Source organism: Thermobia domestica, chromosome 8 (assembly GCF_964235325.1).
Source record: "Thermobia domestica chromosome 8, izTheDome1.hap1.1, whole genome shotgun sequence".
In the NCBI taxonomy this organism is placed as follows: domain Eukaryota; kingdom Metazoa; phylum Arthropoda; class Insecta; order Zygentoma; family Lepismatidae; genus Thermobia; species Thermobia domestica.
In genome coordinates this window covers 256,801,050-256,817,145 of record NC_137461.1, presented here as the reverse complement: position 1 = coordinate 256,817,145, position 16,096 = coordinate 256,801,050, and the positions used below count along the sequence as shown (strand labels likewise).

The 16,096-nt window shown below is 33.0% G+C and overlaps 1 protein-coding gene across 1 annotated transcript in view; it reads left to right on the top strand.

Moving 5' to 3' along the window:
• Mid1 (calcium-permeable channel component Mid1) overlaps positions 1-12,628 on the top strand; it is a 620,340-nt gene extending 607,712 nt beyond the window's left edge. The window contains exon 3 of the mRNA XM_081769655.1: positions 9,738-12,628. Within this exon, the coding sequence (XP_081625781.1) occupies positions 9,738-10,027 (290 nt within the window). The 3' untranslated portion in view covers positions 10,028-12,628. The remainder of the gene's footprint in view (positions 1-9,737) is intronic.
• The last annotated feature ends 3,468 nt before the right edge of the window (positions 12,629-16,096 follow it).

The following is a 16,096-nucleotide window of genomic DNA, read 5'->3' as shown; positions in this document are numbered from 1 at the left end:
CTCAAATATATTTCTCCTAGATTAGGGAAACTTACCTTAAACATTGGTTTTGAAGAAGTTTTATTTACAGCAAGGAGGGCCTACTCATACAATTATGACACTAGACAATAGTTCTCTGTACTTTTGGTTTATTTTTTACACCAAAAATTGTTGGTTTACATTTCAACAAAGAAATCGGTCAATTGTTTTCGTTTTTTGTGTGTTAGAAGACATCTTCCTTCTTTGTGATTGAAGTTTCTTTTGACAACATTTTGTCACAAAGTTGTTTTTTTTTAAATAACATTTTCTTTTAATACCGTAATTTGTTGTCCCCTTCCCCACCAAAAACAAAGAGGAAGAAAAAGGAAAGGAAAACCTCGAGTAATCGATAGTTTACTGTAAACTATTATTGTAATTGTTTGATTTTACTTACTTCTTCAGTTTTATTTGATAATCTCTCACATTCTGAAAATTTCATCTTGTAGGGTCTAATGCATGATTTTAATTTTTATTAGCTAAATGTAATTTTAGGGTAATAGTAAAAAAATATATACATGTAATGCAAATTCATTTTGAATAAAAACAAGTGAAAATTAACTAGGCATGAAGAAGAAATCAATAAATTCAAATAATTCAAATTGCAGTTCATTAGAAAGGAAAGAAAAAATAATAATTGCTCATATAAATCAATGAACAGAAAGAAAACAAAAATAATGTAGAAACAAAACATCGTTATATATCTAAAAAAAAATGAGAAACTTAGACAAAATTCTAAAGGGCTTGCAGAGAAGAAGAGGAAAGAAAATAACTTTAATTAAAAAAGAATAATAATAATTCAATTCGTTTATGGTTAATGAATGTTTAGTGATTTTTAGAAGTTCAAAAAAATATAATTTGATTTCAACAGTGCACTTAAATTTTCATTTTTTCGATGAAAAATAAATATTTTCTTCTATAAATCATTTCACAGTTACTAAAAAGTGGTATTATGACTATATGTACTTTTCAGGGATGATACACGAGTATTGTTACTTGCTTCTTGAGTCACATTTATACAATTTTATATTAAAATGTAGCTTACATCTGCTTGATTTAGTAACTTGCATATATTTTCCAAGCAACTTTGATTGTTTTTCATTCTACCAAGAGAAATGAAGTCTTTAATAGACATATATAATATACGAAATATAATCCTGTTTTCCTTGAGTGGAAATTGGCTGAGAACCCAAAAATTGTTTCCGATTGGGCCTCCGCACATACTAAGGCCGGCCCTGGCTACAACATAATGTAATATTCTTCCTGGCAATCTGAAATCTAATACTTTCAACCTTAACTTATACTCAAAATATTTACAGTACGGTTTACTTGTGTCATTGATGGGGTACTACACATTTCTTGAATTCTTTTCTTCGTAAACTCCCTCGTGGCTAAGCGGTTCGCGTACTCGCTTTTAGCGTGTGAGACCCAAGTTCGACTCCCGGTAGGAGCTCATGAGATTCGAATTCCATGATAAGCTGTAGTCTACATCTCATATAGCCTCGCTGCAGAAGAGGACGCTAAAGTCAAGGATATTATAAAATAGAGGATCTGCCCATGTGTATCTTCATCCTAAGAATTCAATGAAGCGAAAAAACAACCGAGCATCGGCACATCTGATTGGCTACTCTAGTTTCCGACATGAATGTTGCGATCATATTGGGCGGAGCGGGCAGAGTGGAGATGGCGAAACTGTGACGTATGGCTTCACAATTTTATTGTATAGGCAGATCCTCTATTTTATAACATCGTTGGCTAGAGTCAAGTCAAATCAAATCTTTTCTGTGTCCCCAATTTTTGCGGTAATAACCATGCTTCTTTGGCACTGTTGTTTTAGCACACTACGCCGAACATACATTTACAATTCTCCTTCACAAAATAATTATGAAATAATCCCGATTTACCTTGATACCGTTCTAGTAATCGAAAATAGTGAATAAGATAATGTAAAATGGATTATAGTGTGATACAACGAGTAAGTACTACAACAAAAAGAAACATTATCGAGAAAGAAAATAATATGTTATTCTATTGTTGTTCATAATTTTAGAGGCGTTTGATTGAAAAAAAAAGGTATTCAACTACCGCCAAACACAAAAGCAAAATTGGTCAAAGTTGTATATAGCTAATAGCTAGACTACATGCTTACTTGCTAAACACCATGTGAAAGTAGTTAGATTTGGTTATAATTCGAAATACAACTAAGACATTCATTGGTTCATTAACAATGTTCTTTGACTCTTAATGATAACAAGAAACCTAATAGTTTATTCACAAAAGTCTGTGATAATTTTCTATATATATTTGTAAATCATGTTCCAAATCATGATCGCAAGCTCCTAGATTAGGATTGGCAAATTTTTCATAAAGAAAGAACATAAAAGTTTTAAGATTTTTAGGGAAAAAACGATAGATATGTGATGTTCAGAATTTACATATGTCAAACACGTATATGGTTTCACATAGTAACGTAGAATATGGAACAATTTCATTAAAAATAATTGGAACACACAAATCAATAAATAAATTACAAATCTTAGTGGGACTTATGTGGTTCGGATCTCATGCTATGCTGTAGAATTTCATCTTGTATAGCCTTGGTGCTGAACGGTACATTGAATTCAAACCAACCAAGTACATTACACAAATCTTAGATTGGATCAAAGATATTACAATTATCTTTTAATTGTACTTATTAAGACTTCATCCGTTTGCTCCGACATTCTCTTTTATACGTTCAAAAAAAAATCCTTGCATGACATCGAAGTTCACAACCATTTGGAGTTGGCTTTTGTTGGATCACAATAGATTCCGTCATCAGTACATCACAGAGAGAGGCATGTGGCTCAATGAATCCAGATCGCTGAAAGTACTAATTTTTTCTGCTTTAGATAAAAGGAAGAACATATTTTCATCTCAACGTTGTTGTGGCATTGCTATTAGAGATGTAGGTAATGTAGAAAACTACGTAAATCTTGTATAAATATTGATTTTGTTGTGATATCCGTCTTGATTACAAGTTAGCAAGGATAGAACAATAAAAAAAAACAGTCAAAAACGAAACTCACAAACGATTTATTACTCACAAATATTAAAATAACAAACCGATGTTTCGTATAGCAACTTTAACTCCAAATTCAATTTATGAAAATTCATAATTTTTTTATTATTACATATTAAATGGTCCCGAAACCCGGGATTTGTTCGATAATTCGAAGTTTAGTAGCGATTGTCAAAGTACAGACATCCACTTGAGAGTTTAAAATTTTCACTTTAAGACGAATTATAAACCGTTTAATAAACAATAAGAGTATATATGCCGACATGGACACTTCAAGACAGATCTCACAGTTACCAGTAATTGACCATGTAGATATGTCGACCATGGCAACTACATTTGTACTACACCTATGACTATTCAAATGCAGAGTTTGATCCAACCATTTGTAACTTAAATGAAAGATCACTTTCAATAAATGAACCTGTTCCAATAATAGCTCTTCAGTAGTAGAACCCAACAAAAAATAATTCCGTAGGAAATTATGTAGATATTGTATAAATATTGATTATGTAATGATGTACGTGTTGATAACAAGTTAGTGAGGATATACAATAAACTAGTCGAAAGCAGATTCTCAAGTATTGTTTATTTACTACTGATATTAAATGCTTTGAATAAAGGCTTTAATTCTAATTCAATTATGAGAATCTATAATTTGTCGTTGTAATATCTAACAATGCTTTACATAACACATTCTTATTCTCTTGATGAAACTCTTGATTAGTACATTTTTTACATCATCCTGTATTGTTATGCACATCATGCCATGCGCTTCGTCATACCCATCGAATCTTCAGATATCACATCCTTAGTAGTTTAATATAGATGTGAGTCCCAACACCAGAGACGGATCTGGTAAAACTAATTTAATATATACCTGTATATATATTTAAAAGTTTGGGGGCCGCGGTGGCTCAGTGGTAGAGCGTTCACCTCTGATGCTTGGGGTCCTGGGTTCAAACCCTGCTCCCGCCAAGTAAACTTTGTGGTGGACAAACACCGTGTGCGTGGGTTTTCTCGGGGTTTTCCCGTTTCCTCCCACTTTCTTCATTCCACCATTTCATTCATCTCTCATCATCACCGTCTCCTTTAGCCTAACCGGTATAATCGTGGGACGTAAAACTCAAAAATTTCATTTTTTTTTCATTTGGAAGTTTATAGTTAAGAGGGAGAAGGAGTGCGCCACAGCGGCCGGAAGATTGGTGTTCAATTTAACATGGGATCTCAATCATTTTTTAGGCAAATCATGGTTTCATTTCGTTCTTTCGCAAAAATGTCTCAATAGCTCACTCAATATGATGCATCTCATTTTAAAGGTGCAATTTGAACGCTGTGCGTGATATTTTCTTCTTATAAATACAGATAATTATAATCCAAATTCCCATAAGAAAATGATCAAAATTAGAGGGAAAAGTCTTCTGTTTTTTTACAGTAAGGAAAAGAGCTAAAAACTTCGGACTTTTTTGAGAATGGAGTACTACCTTTGTATGTGTGCGCTACTGTACTATTTTTTCGCTGTTTCCAATGACATTCATTACACAATCGATGAGAAATTATATCCTTCATTATTGAATCTACAGAAATCAGAAATCAGATTTTTTCGTGTTCAAGTACTTGGCCGTCTAACTGCTAGATGGCACTATAGTCATTCCTCATCCCACTTTCCTTCTCAGCGGGAGCCAGTCCTTTTGAAAACCTATTTTGAACTTCTTAACAGGGGCGGGAGAAAGGAAGTCGTTGTGAAGAACGGGAACTTCAAACACAAGGAATAGCAAAATTTATGACCTCTTTAGTTGATGGTTTCTGTTTCAGCAGTACAGTGTATTTGTAGATGGTTTCTATGAGAAGAAGTAATTTGTGTTGGTAGCGATAAAGTCAACCTTTCGACAGAGATTTGTGAAGGAGAAGCCGAACCAAAGTCTTCGTTTATCTATTCCAAGAAAGAAATGAAAACTTCCTGCAGGACTGAGAATATACATACAAGAGAAAAAATAACATACATTATTATAATCTTATTATAATAATCAAGTAGATTAATCCCCGAAATATTCTTTGTTTACCTGTCAAAAAATCAAGAATAATATAAAGCTCTTTCATCAGCTTCCATCGTACAACATACTAAACACAAACATTATATATATATATATATATATATATATATATATATATATATATAGTGGCGGATCCAGGATATGATCAAGGGAGGAGCTAAACCATAGTTTGTCTCTTTATCCAGAGTAAACAGGATTGAAGCCCATTTTATCCAGTGTATACCTGAACGTCAAGGGGGGGGGCTATAGCCTCTATAGCCACCTTTGGATCCGCGCCTGTATGTGTATACTGTTTACAGTGCCGGATTTACGTATAAGCTAAACAAACTATAGCTTAGGGCCCTGCTCTCTTGGGGCCGAAAAATCTAAAGAAAAACTGGATATACATTTCTAAAATATAAGAAAATTAAAAAATAAAATAAAATGTATATATACGTAGTAACAATGCTTCCTGCTGTGTAGCCTACGTTCATGTAATTAATGGGGCTCCTTCTGTTAGTCTGCTTCCTAAATTATCTCTAGTTTGTTCATTTCTGTATGTAGGGTGCCTATGTTCATCTGGACACATAAAGGACCCCATTACCTTAAACAGCTTGGGGCCACACGAAGCCTAAATCCGACTCTGACTATCTATTTATGCATGTTTGCTCCCTCTCTTTTCGAAGCAGTGTTTCTTTGATATTGCTTCAGATTCCGGCAGGTTTTACCAAGGAGGGAAGAGTCCTTATTCATTCCAGGCAATCAAACTAGGGACTGGACTACTTGCTTCCAACATTCTGTCCCCCATGTATCCCGGTCTGAATCAATTGCCTAAAGCCCATAAAACATTCAAATTCAAATGTAAATGTTGTTCATCAGTGTCGACACCGAAATATTTCTCAATCAATGGTAGGGGTGTTTGGTATCCTCAATCTGTCTCCCTCTTATTAGCGGAGAAATACTCTATATTCGGTAGTAATTTTTTTTTTTAAAGTGCTGTTTAATGTATCGCATAGGAAACTAAATTTTTATATACCCTAGTAGTATAGAAACGCACCATACGGTACCTTACAAAATAAACATCCTATGCCAAGGATGCAAACATTAACAATAATAATAGAAAAACATACTAATAAACATTTTAAAGACATTCTTTCATTAATCAAGTCGCACTTAAAAGTAGAAAACAATTTTGGTTATGCATGACTAAAAAAATAAAAAAAAATGGGATGCGCTCTAATATAGGCTTACATACAGTTACTTTATAAATTCTTAAAATGACGCGCCCCATTCTTTTTATTTAGGCTTGCATAAATAAGATTATTTTTAACTTTTTAGTGCGAATTGATTAACAAAAGTATGTCTTTAAAAGGTGTTTTATCATTTTTTTTTATTCGTTGGACACATTTTCCAAATCCTAAAGTGATATGCAACCAGGGAAATAACGGCTGGTTAAAGGCTAGTATTTATTTTAGGATAAAATAGTTGAAAATAAAAACATATTAAAATTTGCTTTTAAAATAAATAGATATATTGCAAAGTATGAAAGTAAAAATGAAATATTGTATTGTCGCCGGACTTACGTCGCTCTGTGACAGTTCTTAGTTCTATGACGTCAGGAAATAAGTTCAATGTATACGAACACTTATTCAATGTTTGAAACAAACACCTGTTACGTCCTTGTACACTCATCTCCAAAATGATTGTCGCATATCTATAATTGTCTTCATGTAAGAATATAATGTAATACTGAATTTGCTGGGTACTTTTAATACTGATACTATGTGTATAATCGGAAAATGTATGGTAAATTTCATAGGAAAATATTTATAAATACGAAAATTAGAATGAGTAAATCATAATGTTGCTAAATGGACACGAAAGTTTTATTTTCGTTTTATTGTTCTTATTTACTCCTCTTTTGACATGAAACTTGCATACATGTCTCTGCCGATTGTACACATACTAACATTATAAGAAATACCGGGTGAATTCGTTATCAAATTATATTCCTACAACAACATATTTATAGACATGCGACAATAATTTTGGACATGAGTGTACCTTCTTGAAGAAGGTGACACATCTTTTAATTCTATTGTTAATGAAGTGGTCTATTTCCCCAAATAAAAACTAATACCAAGCAGAGCATATGCTCCCTCCTGTCCTTCTAAGCCGGTACCCAAGGCTAAATGTAACATTGCGTCCCTTTCCTGTTGTAATAGGAAAAATTCAGGATGGTCAGCTACTGGTATCGATCCCAGGACCATTCGAATGTGAAGGCGAGACAGAGAGTAAATCTGGTGATCATATTTTGAAAAGAAAATAAAGAAATGGATTCCACTAAAAAAGAGTCACATTGTCAATACATTTCAGATCTTTGTCTGGGTTTTCTGCCTTTCAATTCCAAGTTTTTTTTTTTTTTAACCACGAAGGCCCAAAATAAATTAGAATATCGACTCTCCCGTTTTTTTTTGTTTGTTTGTTTTTTTTTTTTTTTTAATATTTGCATGGTTCTTCATTTTATATCAGACTCTTCCTGCACTATTCCCGCGTTATTTACCATAGGTAGAATCCGTTGAGAAAGAGACAGGCGACAAGTGCTTTAGTTCTCTATGGTATGTTTGTGACCGTTGTAGATATTTGAGTGGCTGACGGCTGATATCATGTTGGTCCCTCTTACAGTATCTCTGTATTTATTTTTTCTTCAGTTCTGTTTCTCTTTTAGCCAAAAGAAAGGAATTTCACTCCTCTGTCCCATTTACATCCGTAACCATCCCCCTCCTGCGCTGTCCAACTTTGACCACATGCAGGGGAAAACGAAGGAAAAGGAGGGGTGCCATTTGCTTTGACGGCATTTCAGCAACAACCCCATCTGTTGCCAAAATAAGGAAACACTTTGCACTGCGATATCTTCGATTTGTCAAGGTCACTTGACTCCTTCCGACTCTTAAGTCATGATATACCTATTATAGCCTGAATTTTGGCTGTCCCCCCCCCCCTAGTTTTTACCTTCTAGATCGGCCACTGGCGCAAATCAATAATATATTAGTTGGTGAGATGATTAATTACATACATTCTTTTTAAAAATTGGTTACTTAATGAAGGTTGTTGATTGTGTATGCAGAGAAATTTAGTATACTAATTAATGAAATTTAGTATACTAATTGGTGCATTTCCAAATTTCGTTAGGTTTTATTTAACTAAGTTGAATTACTTGTGGTTAGGTTAAATTAAAGTTAAGTTTCGAGAGGTTAATTAGGTACTGTTGAGGCTATATTGTTCAATTTTGTTTTTTAGTTGAATTATGTTATAAAAAGATTAAATTGTGTTAAGTTAATTTTCTTTCAATCTCTATATTATTGTACAGAAGGTATAACTTCGTTGGCTTCCCGCGAAAAGTTGTAGTGACGTTTATGGGGAGTGGCCAGCTTGGTTACTCGTGGCTCACTGAGCGCAGTAGACGGTTGGTGGTGATTGGCTACCCTCTTACCACACCCCCAGTGACAAGCAGATCCAAGCGCGGGAAGCCAACAACGTTATACCTTCTGGACTATAATTACAATGGAAATGTTGTTTATCGGGTCATTTTATTTCATTCTTATAACAAAATGTTTTAATTGGGAACATATGATATACTACACGGATACCACATGGAGCTTTGGGGTAGCTTTATTTGAGTTGTTTACATTCCCTTTAACTCCATCAAATGTACAAATGTTTTTAAACACTTAAAAACAGGTTTCAAAGGATTAAGTTATTTATCGTAAGCAGAGCCATAACTTGCAGGGACAGGGAAGCTTCCCGCCGTTCGAGGGGGCCCATTTTAAGACAAAATGTTCTTACTCCATATATGATACGAACACGAAATCATAAATGAAGCATCAAATAGGTTCACTACATTATATAAACAAAACAGCACACAAAAGGTAAATAAAACAAAAATGAATCGTGGGCCCATTTCGATATAATTAGGGGCCCTAGAAATAATATTTATTCGTATGGCTTTGAGATTTGTCAATATTGTTCCCTTAATTAATTTGTCTAGTATGGAACGGTCCCAGGGGAATAACTAACGGTCCCGCAGACCTTGCCGTGCGGGAGGGCCCATAAAGAGTAAGGGAAAGATGGAAAGAGGGGGCCGAACAATTAGGAAAAACTTTTTCTAGGGGGCCCAAATGCGCGTATTAATGTTTGGCTCCCAGAAAAAAAATCTAAGTTACGGCTCTGGTCGTAAGGCTAATTTATAATTAAGTTTGATAATTCCTAAATTTCTGGGCAAATTTTGATAGATCGCTAACAGGTCAGCAAATATTGGTAGGTCAGCTAATACGATACCCTGCTGCAAGATCTCTGGCTAATTGTGATTACCACACAATTTGCATGTTGTTTCCACAAAACTTCCCCCGTATTAACAAATTTTACGATGATAAATGTTATCTTTTACATGTAGCAATCAATCCAAAATTGATAATTCTAATGTGTCCTGTTTTGAATGTCAGCACAGCTGAATGGACAGAAAAAAATGGCGCGTACTTAAAATCTTTGTCTCTTGTCATTATAATATCTTTATGAAATCTATATACTTTGTTTCTAAAACATGTTAATTTCGTTTTCTTCTTTCTTTGCAGATCCTAATATTCCAGAGACTGGCAAGCAAGAAGAAAACTCAGCGTATAACGACACTTGTTGTTACTACTTGTCAGAGAAGGACTCACCACCCATACTTCGTCTAAAGTGCACATTGGATAGTTATAGCCAATCGGGTGATGAGACAGGAACGAACTCTACGCAACCCTACGTATCGGGAGGGTCGTTATCCAGCAAACATATACGTTGTTCGCAGCACATACTAGTTTTACAAAGTCTGTTGTTATGTCTAGTCAAAACTTTATCACTATTTTATTTTGAGTACACATAGTGAGACTTTAAAACAATTTAAAATAAACTCAGAAGACAAAAAAAAATATTTAAAGAAGAAAAAAGAGGATTTAAACAAAGGAAGGAAATAATTATTATTATTATTTAAAACAGAGAAGAATAAATAATAATTAATAACTGTGTTTTCCAAAACTTCTACCGCGAATAGAGTTACGTACGTGGTGCAGTTTTAACCCAAAAAGAAAGTAATAAAATGCGTAGTACCCTCGTTCGCAATGAAGCGAGAAATAGTTTAGATTTTAAAGAAAAAAAATAATAAAATGAAGAGAAAAATTGGGATTCTATCATATCACAGACTTTTCTCAGTTTATTATTGGTTTTCATTTCTTAATTTATTTCTAGCCTGCGATCTTTTATGTTCAAAATATATATAAAATATATTGCATTCTTCTTTTTCTACAAAAATGTCGTAACTTTTGTTATTAAAAAAATCGTCATCAAAAAACAGCTCTAAAAGAAACTAAAACAAAAAGCCTTTCAAAGAAAATTCATTATTACTGACAAAAAAATCATTTTGTAAGCCAACAAAAAATATTTATCAAAAAATAATAATAATGTTTTCAGGTAATATTTTATGATAATAGCATGACCAAAATAAAATAAAACGATCTTTGTATAATAATAATCTGTAAAAAAAAAGCCTAAAGCGAGAATCATGTGTCTTGTGATTTTATTAATATTATTATTATCATTATTTTGAAAAAAAGAAGCAACAAATAAGCGATTGTTATTTGCACAGGGAAAAATGTTTTAATGGAATTGCCAATAATGTGAAAAAAAGCATATATATACATATATATATATAATATACGCATGTAAACTAACGAAATAGGTCTATTTTCAGGCCGCAAAATATTTATTATTATATTTTAGAAATGTGTTGGGGGATATTATAAGAACAAAAAAAGAATATGGTCTTTATATAAATATACAAATACATATATATATTTGCACGCTGGAAAAGCTTACGAAAATTGATTCTAGTATATAAAATTATTGTTTTCCTATTGTAAAGGAATCAATTCATTTCTACAAGCAGAGTGTTCATAAAGCGTTGATCGAAAGTTTAGAAGTGAATAGTATATGCTAAAACCTACTGGAAAACCTACAATGAACATTGGGTGATAAACAGGTTGTTTTTGAAAAATAAGGGCGAGAACAAATCAAGCAGTTTGACCTCTAAGTATCTTTTATCTCTGAAATTAACAAAAGTAACAGGTCGTTTCAGAGATAAGGGCGAGGGTAGGTCAAGCAGTTTGACCTCTAAGTATGTGTTATCTTTGAAACTATCAAAAGTAACAGGTCGTTTCAGAGATAAGGGCGTGGGTAGGTCAAGCAGTTTGACCTCTAAGTATTTTTTATCTCTGAAACTAACAAAAGTAACAGGTCGTTTCAGAGATAAGGGCAAGGGTAGATCAAGCAGTTTGATCTCTAAGTATCTGTTATCTCTAAAGCTAACAGAAGTATGCGATACGACCTAACAAGATACGACAGAGATTAGAATGTCCATCCACGAATTCAGTGTTCAAAATTATAATAAATCTGCACAGAAAATTATCCAAAGATCAAAGACGAGTTTCCATGAACTGTTAATCAGTTATTATCATCCGAACTGCAACTAATGGTTTGTGATTATTTTAAGCATACGATACTACTGTAACTTATCGCTTTCCTTGTGGTGTTTTACAGATAATAGATATTTTAATGACAAATAGCTTTATTTTATCCCATGCCTTTAATCTCTAAAATGAACATATATCAACCCATATTCATGGATTTCTTATGGTTTTAGCATAAAAAAAATTGCTCTTCAATTTTCGTCAATCTTATGAACGCTCTGTAAATGTATTTACGACGTTATTAAAAGCAATAATGTGGTATTTTGAAGACATCAAAATTGGAGTTTTCTTTTCCTGAAACTACTGGTTTTTTTTTCTCTGAAAACAACACGATTTATACGGGAATCAATTTTCGTTTCTTCTTTTTTTTCTAATTTTAGATTTCATTTTTAATGACACTGTGCCTGCATCATTTTTATATTTTCTTTTCTGCAGTTATAATGGACGTAGCTGTATCTTATTATGCTTTTATTATTCTTATTATTATTATGGTTATAATTATTATCATTATCTGACACCGCCGAGTCATCTGAACGGAATGCTTTTTATAAATACAAAAAAATATCACTTTGATGAAATTAATTAATTAATTACTATGCGACAAAAAGATCAATAAGACCTTTTTTCAACATGGTTGCCATCTTCCCGGGTTCAAAGGATCGTTGCTTAAAGAAGTTTGCATTTTTGTTTCTACATGTCCTGGTAGGTTTTTCATACATGCTTTAACAAGTTCTGTAATTAATGGAGATAAAGAAAAAAAAACAAATCTACCAACCTTATCTCTTCTACAGTTTCTCACTCTCTAAACTTGGTGTATGTTTGCGTATAGACTGGCAGTTACAAAGACATATTCGAAATGCTGCAAATGAAGATCGTCCTGCTTCTGACTATAACGCAATGTCTTGCAGTTTTGTACTACACGACAAAAGTACAGCTGTCTGAATATGCTTTCTATTCTAGCTACTAACTCACAAAAAATGAAATCACTTAATCTTGTACATATACTTTGCAAGGTTGTTTTTTTTTTTTTCAAACACTAAATTAAATATAAAATTTGTTTCAAACTTACAAATAAATGACAAAAATACTGTTACAATTATAGATATAATACAACCTAGATAGAGTGTTGCTTAAAAAATATTTTATGTTCTATTGAAATCAGTGTATATAGTCGATGGTCACATAAGAATTTCATGTTGTTTTGGAACACTTAGAACAAGATAAGAAACAATATTGCACCCATGAATGATCCTGACCAAGAGAATAAACTTAATAAATGAAGCTCAGAGGCAATGGTCTATCCAGGTTAATTGATATCTACAATTATTACAGTTACATCTCGGAATGAACATGAGGAAATTACTATCAGGCTGTAATGTTCGGTCACATCAGAGGTTCATAATTAACGAGCTTGGGCATTTGTAAGGTGTAGCAGTATTAAGGCCTCTTAAGGTATCTTCATTGATTGGCTAGTTCTGCATAGACAAAATTTCATCTAAAAAATCGACAGAAATCTATTCAAAAACTTCTAGGCGACTAAAAATTCTAGTTATAATAAAATGATTGTTCTCGGATTATCTTCAAGTCCAGCAAAGCATAACTATGGATACATTTTTAAAAATAAATATGGTGTTCACATTATGTCCTCTGTATATCTCCAAATCTCCTTTTTTTAATTTCTTATGTTACACGTTTGAAGCTGATCCAAAGTACCAAAATGAATAATATATATATATATATATATATATATATATATATATATATATATATATATATATATATATATATATATATATATTACTCACGAAAATCTCTAAACTGATTTCGAGAGAAATATTATGATGTTTCAACAGAAATTAGAATACTTAATAATACTATACCAGTAGAGCATTTACCACTAAAGAAAATATTGTTGGTATTTCAATTCTATGCTTTATTGTTAACATACTATTCTTCTATAGTGTTGTTATTTCTTTGCGTTCTACAATTCTTTATTGGAAAAATATGGAGATGGTTTTGTCATTTTTAACGTAAAAAGTAAGACTTCGTAACTAGAAGACAGACTCACACAGGCAGGTCGGGTCAAGAAGGCCTCGGCAAAAGAGAGGGCATTTCCACCAGAAGCTACTTTTTTTTCTTGTATAGTGATAGTCTCCTCGTGATTGTAAATTTCGTACCTTGAGATGAAGTTATTTCACTCACGTTCATTTTACTTGTTACCGCTAGCTAGGGTTGGTATATTTCTTCTCAATGAGAATTGTAAGGTAGCTCTGATCACTGTTGTTTCCACCTTGGTCTTCTAAACAAGAGTTGCAAAAATGATACTGTTTTGATTCTGTGTATGTTGTCAATGGTGAACTGGTTCAGCGCAGGTTGTTAATGTCTTGGTGTGATTATGGATCCTATACCAGATTTTTAGTCTGTGTGTTATGCGGAAGTAAAAACTAAACTGGTTTTGGGTTCGGTTTTCGATGTAGAAGTGAATATTCACATCTTCTGATGAGAAATTTGGAGGCATGAGTTAGCTTTGTTCAGTACTTGTATAATCTGAGAACGCTGTTGGTGTTAAGATTGGAATGATCCAAGTGACAAGGTTGTTTGACTGTAGTTTCGGACATTTCCTTGATAAGTTCATGTATCTCTTCAATGGCAAATTCTGCTTTCTTATTTTCTTGGTTTGTTAACCAATCTTCTATTTTGCTTCCCTGATTTGATACTTTGGTCTGGCTTCTTGTGCAATGTTTACCAAAAATAACTGGCTTTCATTAGTTTCTGATGCTTCTGCTCTTGTGGGGTGAAGTTCTTAATTTTGGCTCTTTAAAGTCTCGTCCCTTTTTTTAGCTGTAGTTTATTAGTGCTCTTGAAGTTCCGAAAAGCTAGCTATGGAAGGACCGCTATATGCGTACACGAGTATACCATACTAATTTGAATGTTTGGCAAAAATTCTTATTAAGAGATTTTTAACAAAGAATGTAAATGGGACTGAAAACTAAAATCAACACGAGCCATTAAAAATTAATCTAATCCTCGGTTAATTTATGCACAGATAGACCAGATAAGATGCATATAATGTAGTGAAGATGTTGCAAATAGTAGTTTGCCTATCTTCCTCCGTTTCACTCGCACCTTGCTGACTAATCAATAAAAATACTAAAGGAAAATATTTGCGTTTCTAATGCTCAGTTGTGTTTATACAAAGGAAAATAGTATTTGGGCATTGACTACGACATCCTTGTTTTCGAAAACTAATGTGCTTTCCTTTACGAAAAATCACTTGGCTGACCTAAGTAATATCTAATACAATACGAGTGAACATAGTAACTCAATAGTCTTCTGACTTTTCGTTGGTTAAATGACATTGGATATCAGCCAGCCAATCAAATTAGGCACTGTCAGATTGTTCGATGCTTAGTTGTCACATATGTGCTAGCGAGTAAGAAGTCCTTGGGTGCTATATATTGCTTGGAAAATTACAATAATCTTCCATCTCTATCCGATTTCTTGCCCATGTGAAGTTATGTTTTCTTCGAGGATTGGGATTATTTCCTCTTCTCCCGTTCGTGCTGTGAGCAAAATCTTGTTGCTGTGATGATGTTTCATGAATCAGTCAGTTTTGTTTTGGAAACTAGGGTTGGTTATTCTATGGATAATTCCTCCTCAGGGGCTAGGAGAATGTATTAGGTCTTTATTGAAAAATTTTCTGGTGACTATTATAATTGTTTATTGTAGTAGTTCTGTATTTGTCCTATTGGTTGGAATGATTTTGATGTATCATCTGATGAAATTGTTGAGAATCAGTTGGATAATTTGTCTTTATACTTCGAAGGCTAAAGAACTACTACACCACCTGAGTACTGATAATGTGTTTACTTCGGCTGCGCCTGCTGTTGGAGCCATGTTATCGTCGAAACAATTTTCATTTATATTATGGACAAAATAGCAACATGCTAAATGTTCTTTCCCTATTGGGGGAGTATAATTCTGACAAGGGCGTGAGTGATATTATACAAAGATTTGACATAAGTTTCTAAATGTTTGAAACTCTCGCCTCAATACTAACATAGCAAAAGAGTGTAGCAGACAATCAAGTGATTCAAGTTAAAAAAACTCTACACTATTTCTTTCATTTTTCCTGCAAGAAATATTTTTTGAATAAAGACGAAAATAGAGATTAATCTGAAAGAAACATTTTCAGTACCACAAAAATCTTGCTATTAAGAACTTCCGTTACTGAAAAAAAATATGTTTAAATGTTAATACATCATTGAAAACTTCACTTATTTTAGGAAAATTTAGATCACCTGATGTATACGGTAATTTTGCTCTAGAACGTTGGTAAATAACATTTGGATCACCCTCAAACATGTGACAGAAGAAACACATTCTAGGTGCACATTATATATATATATATATATATATATATATACACG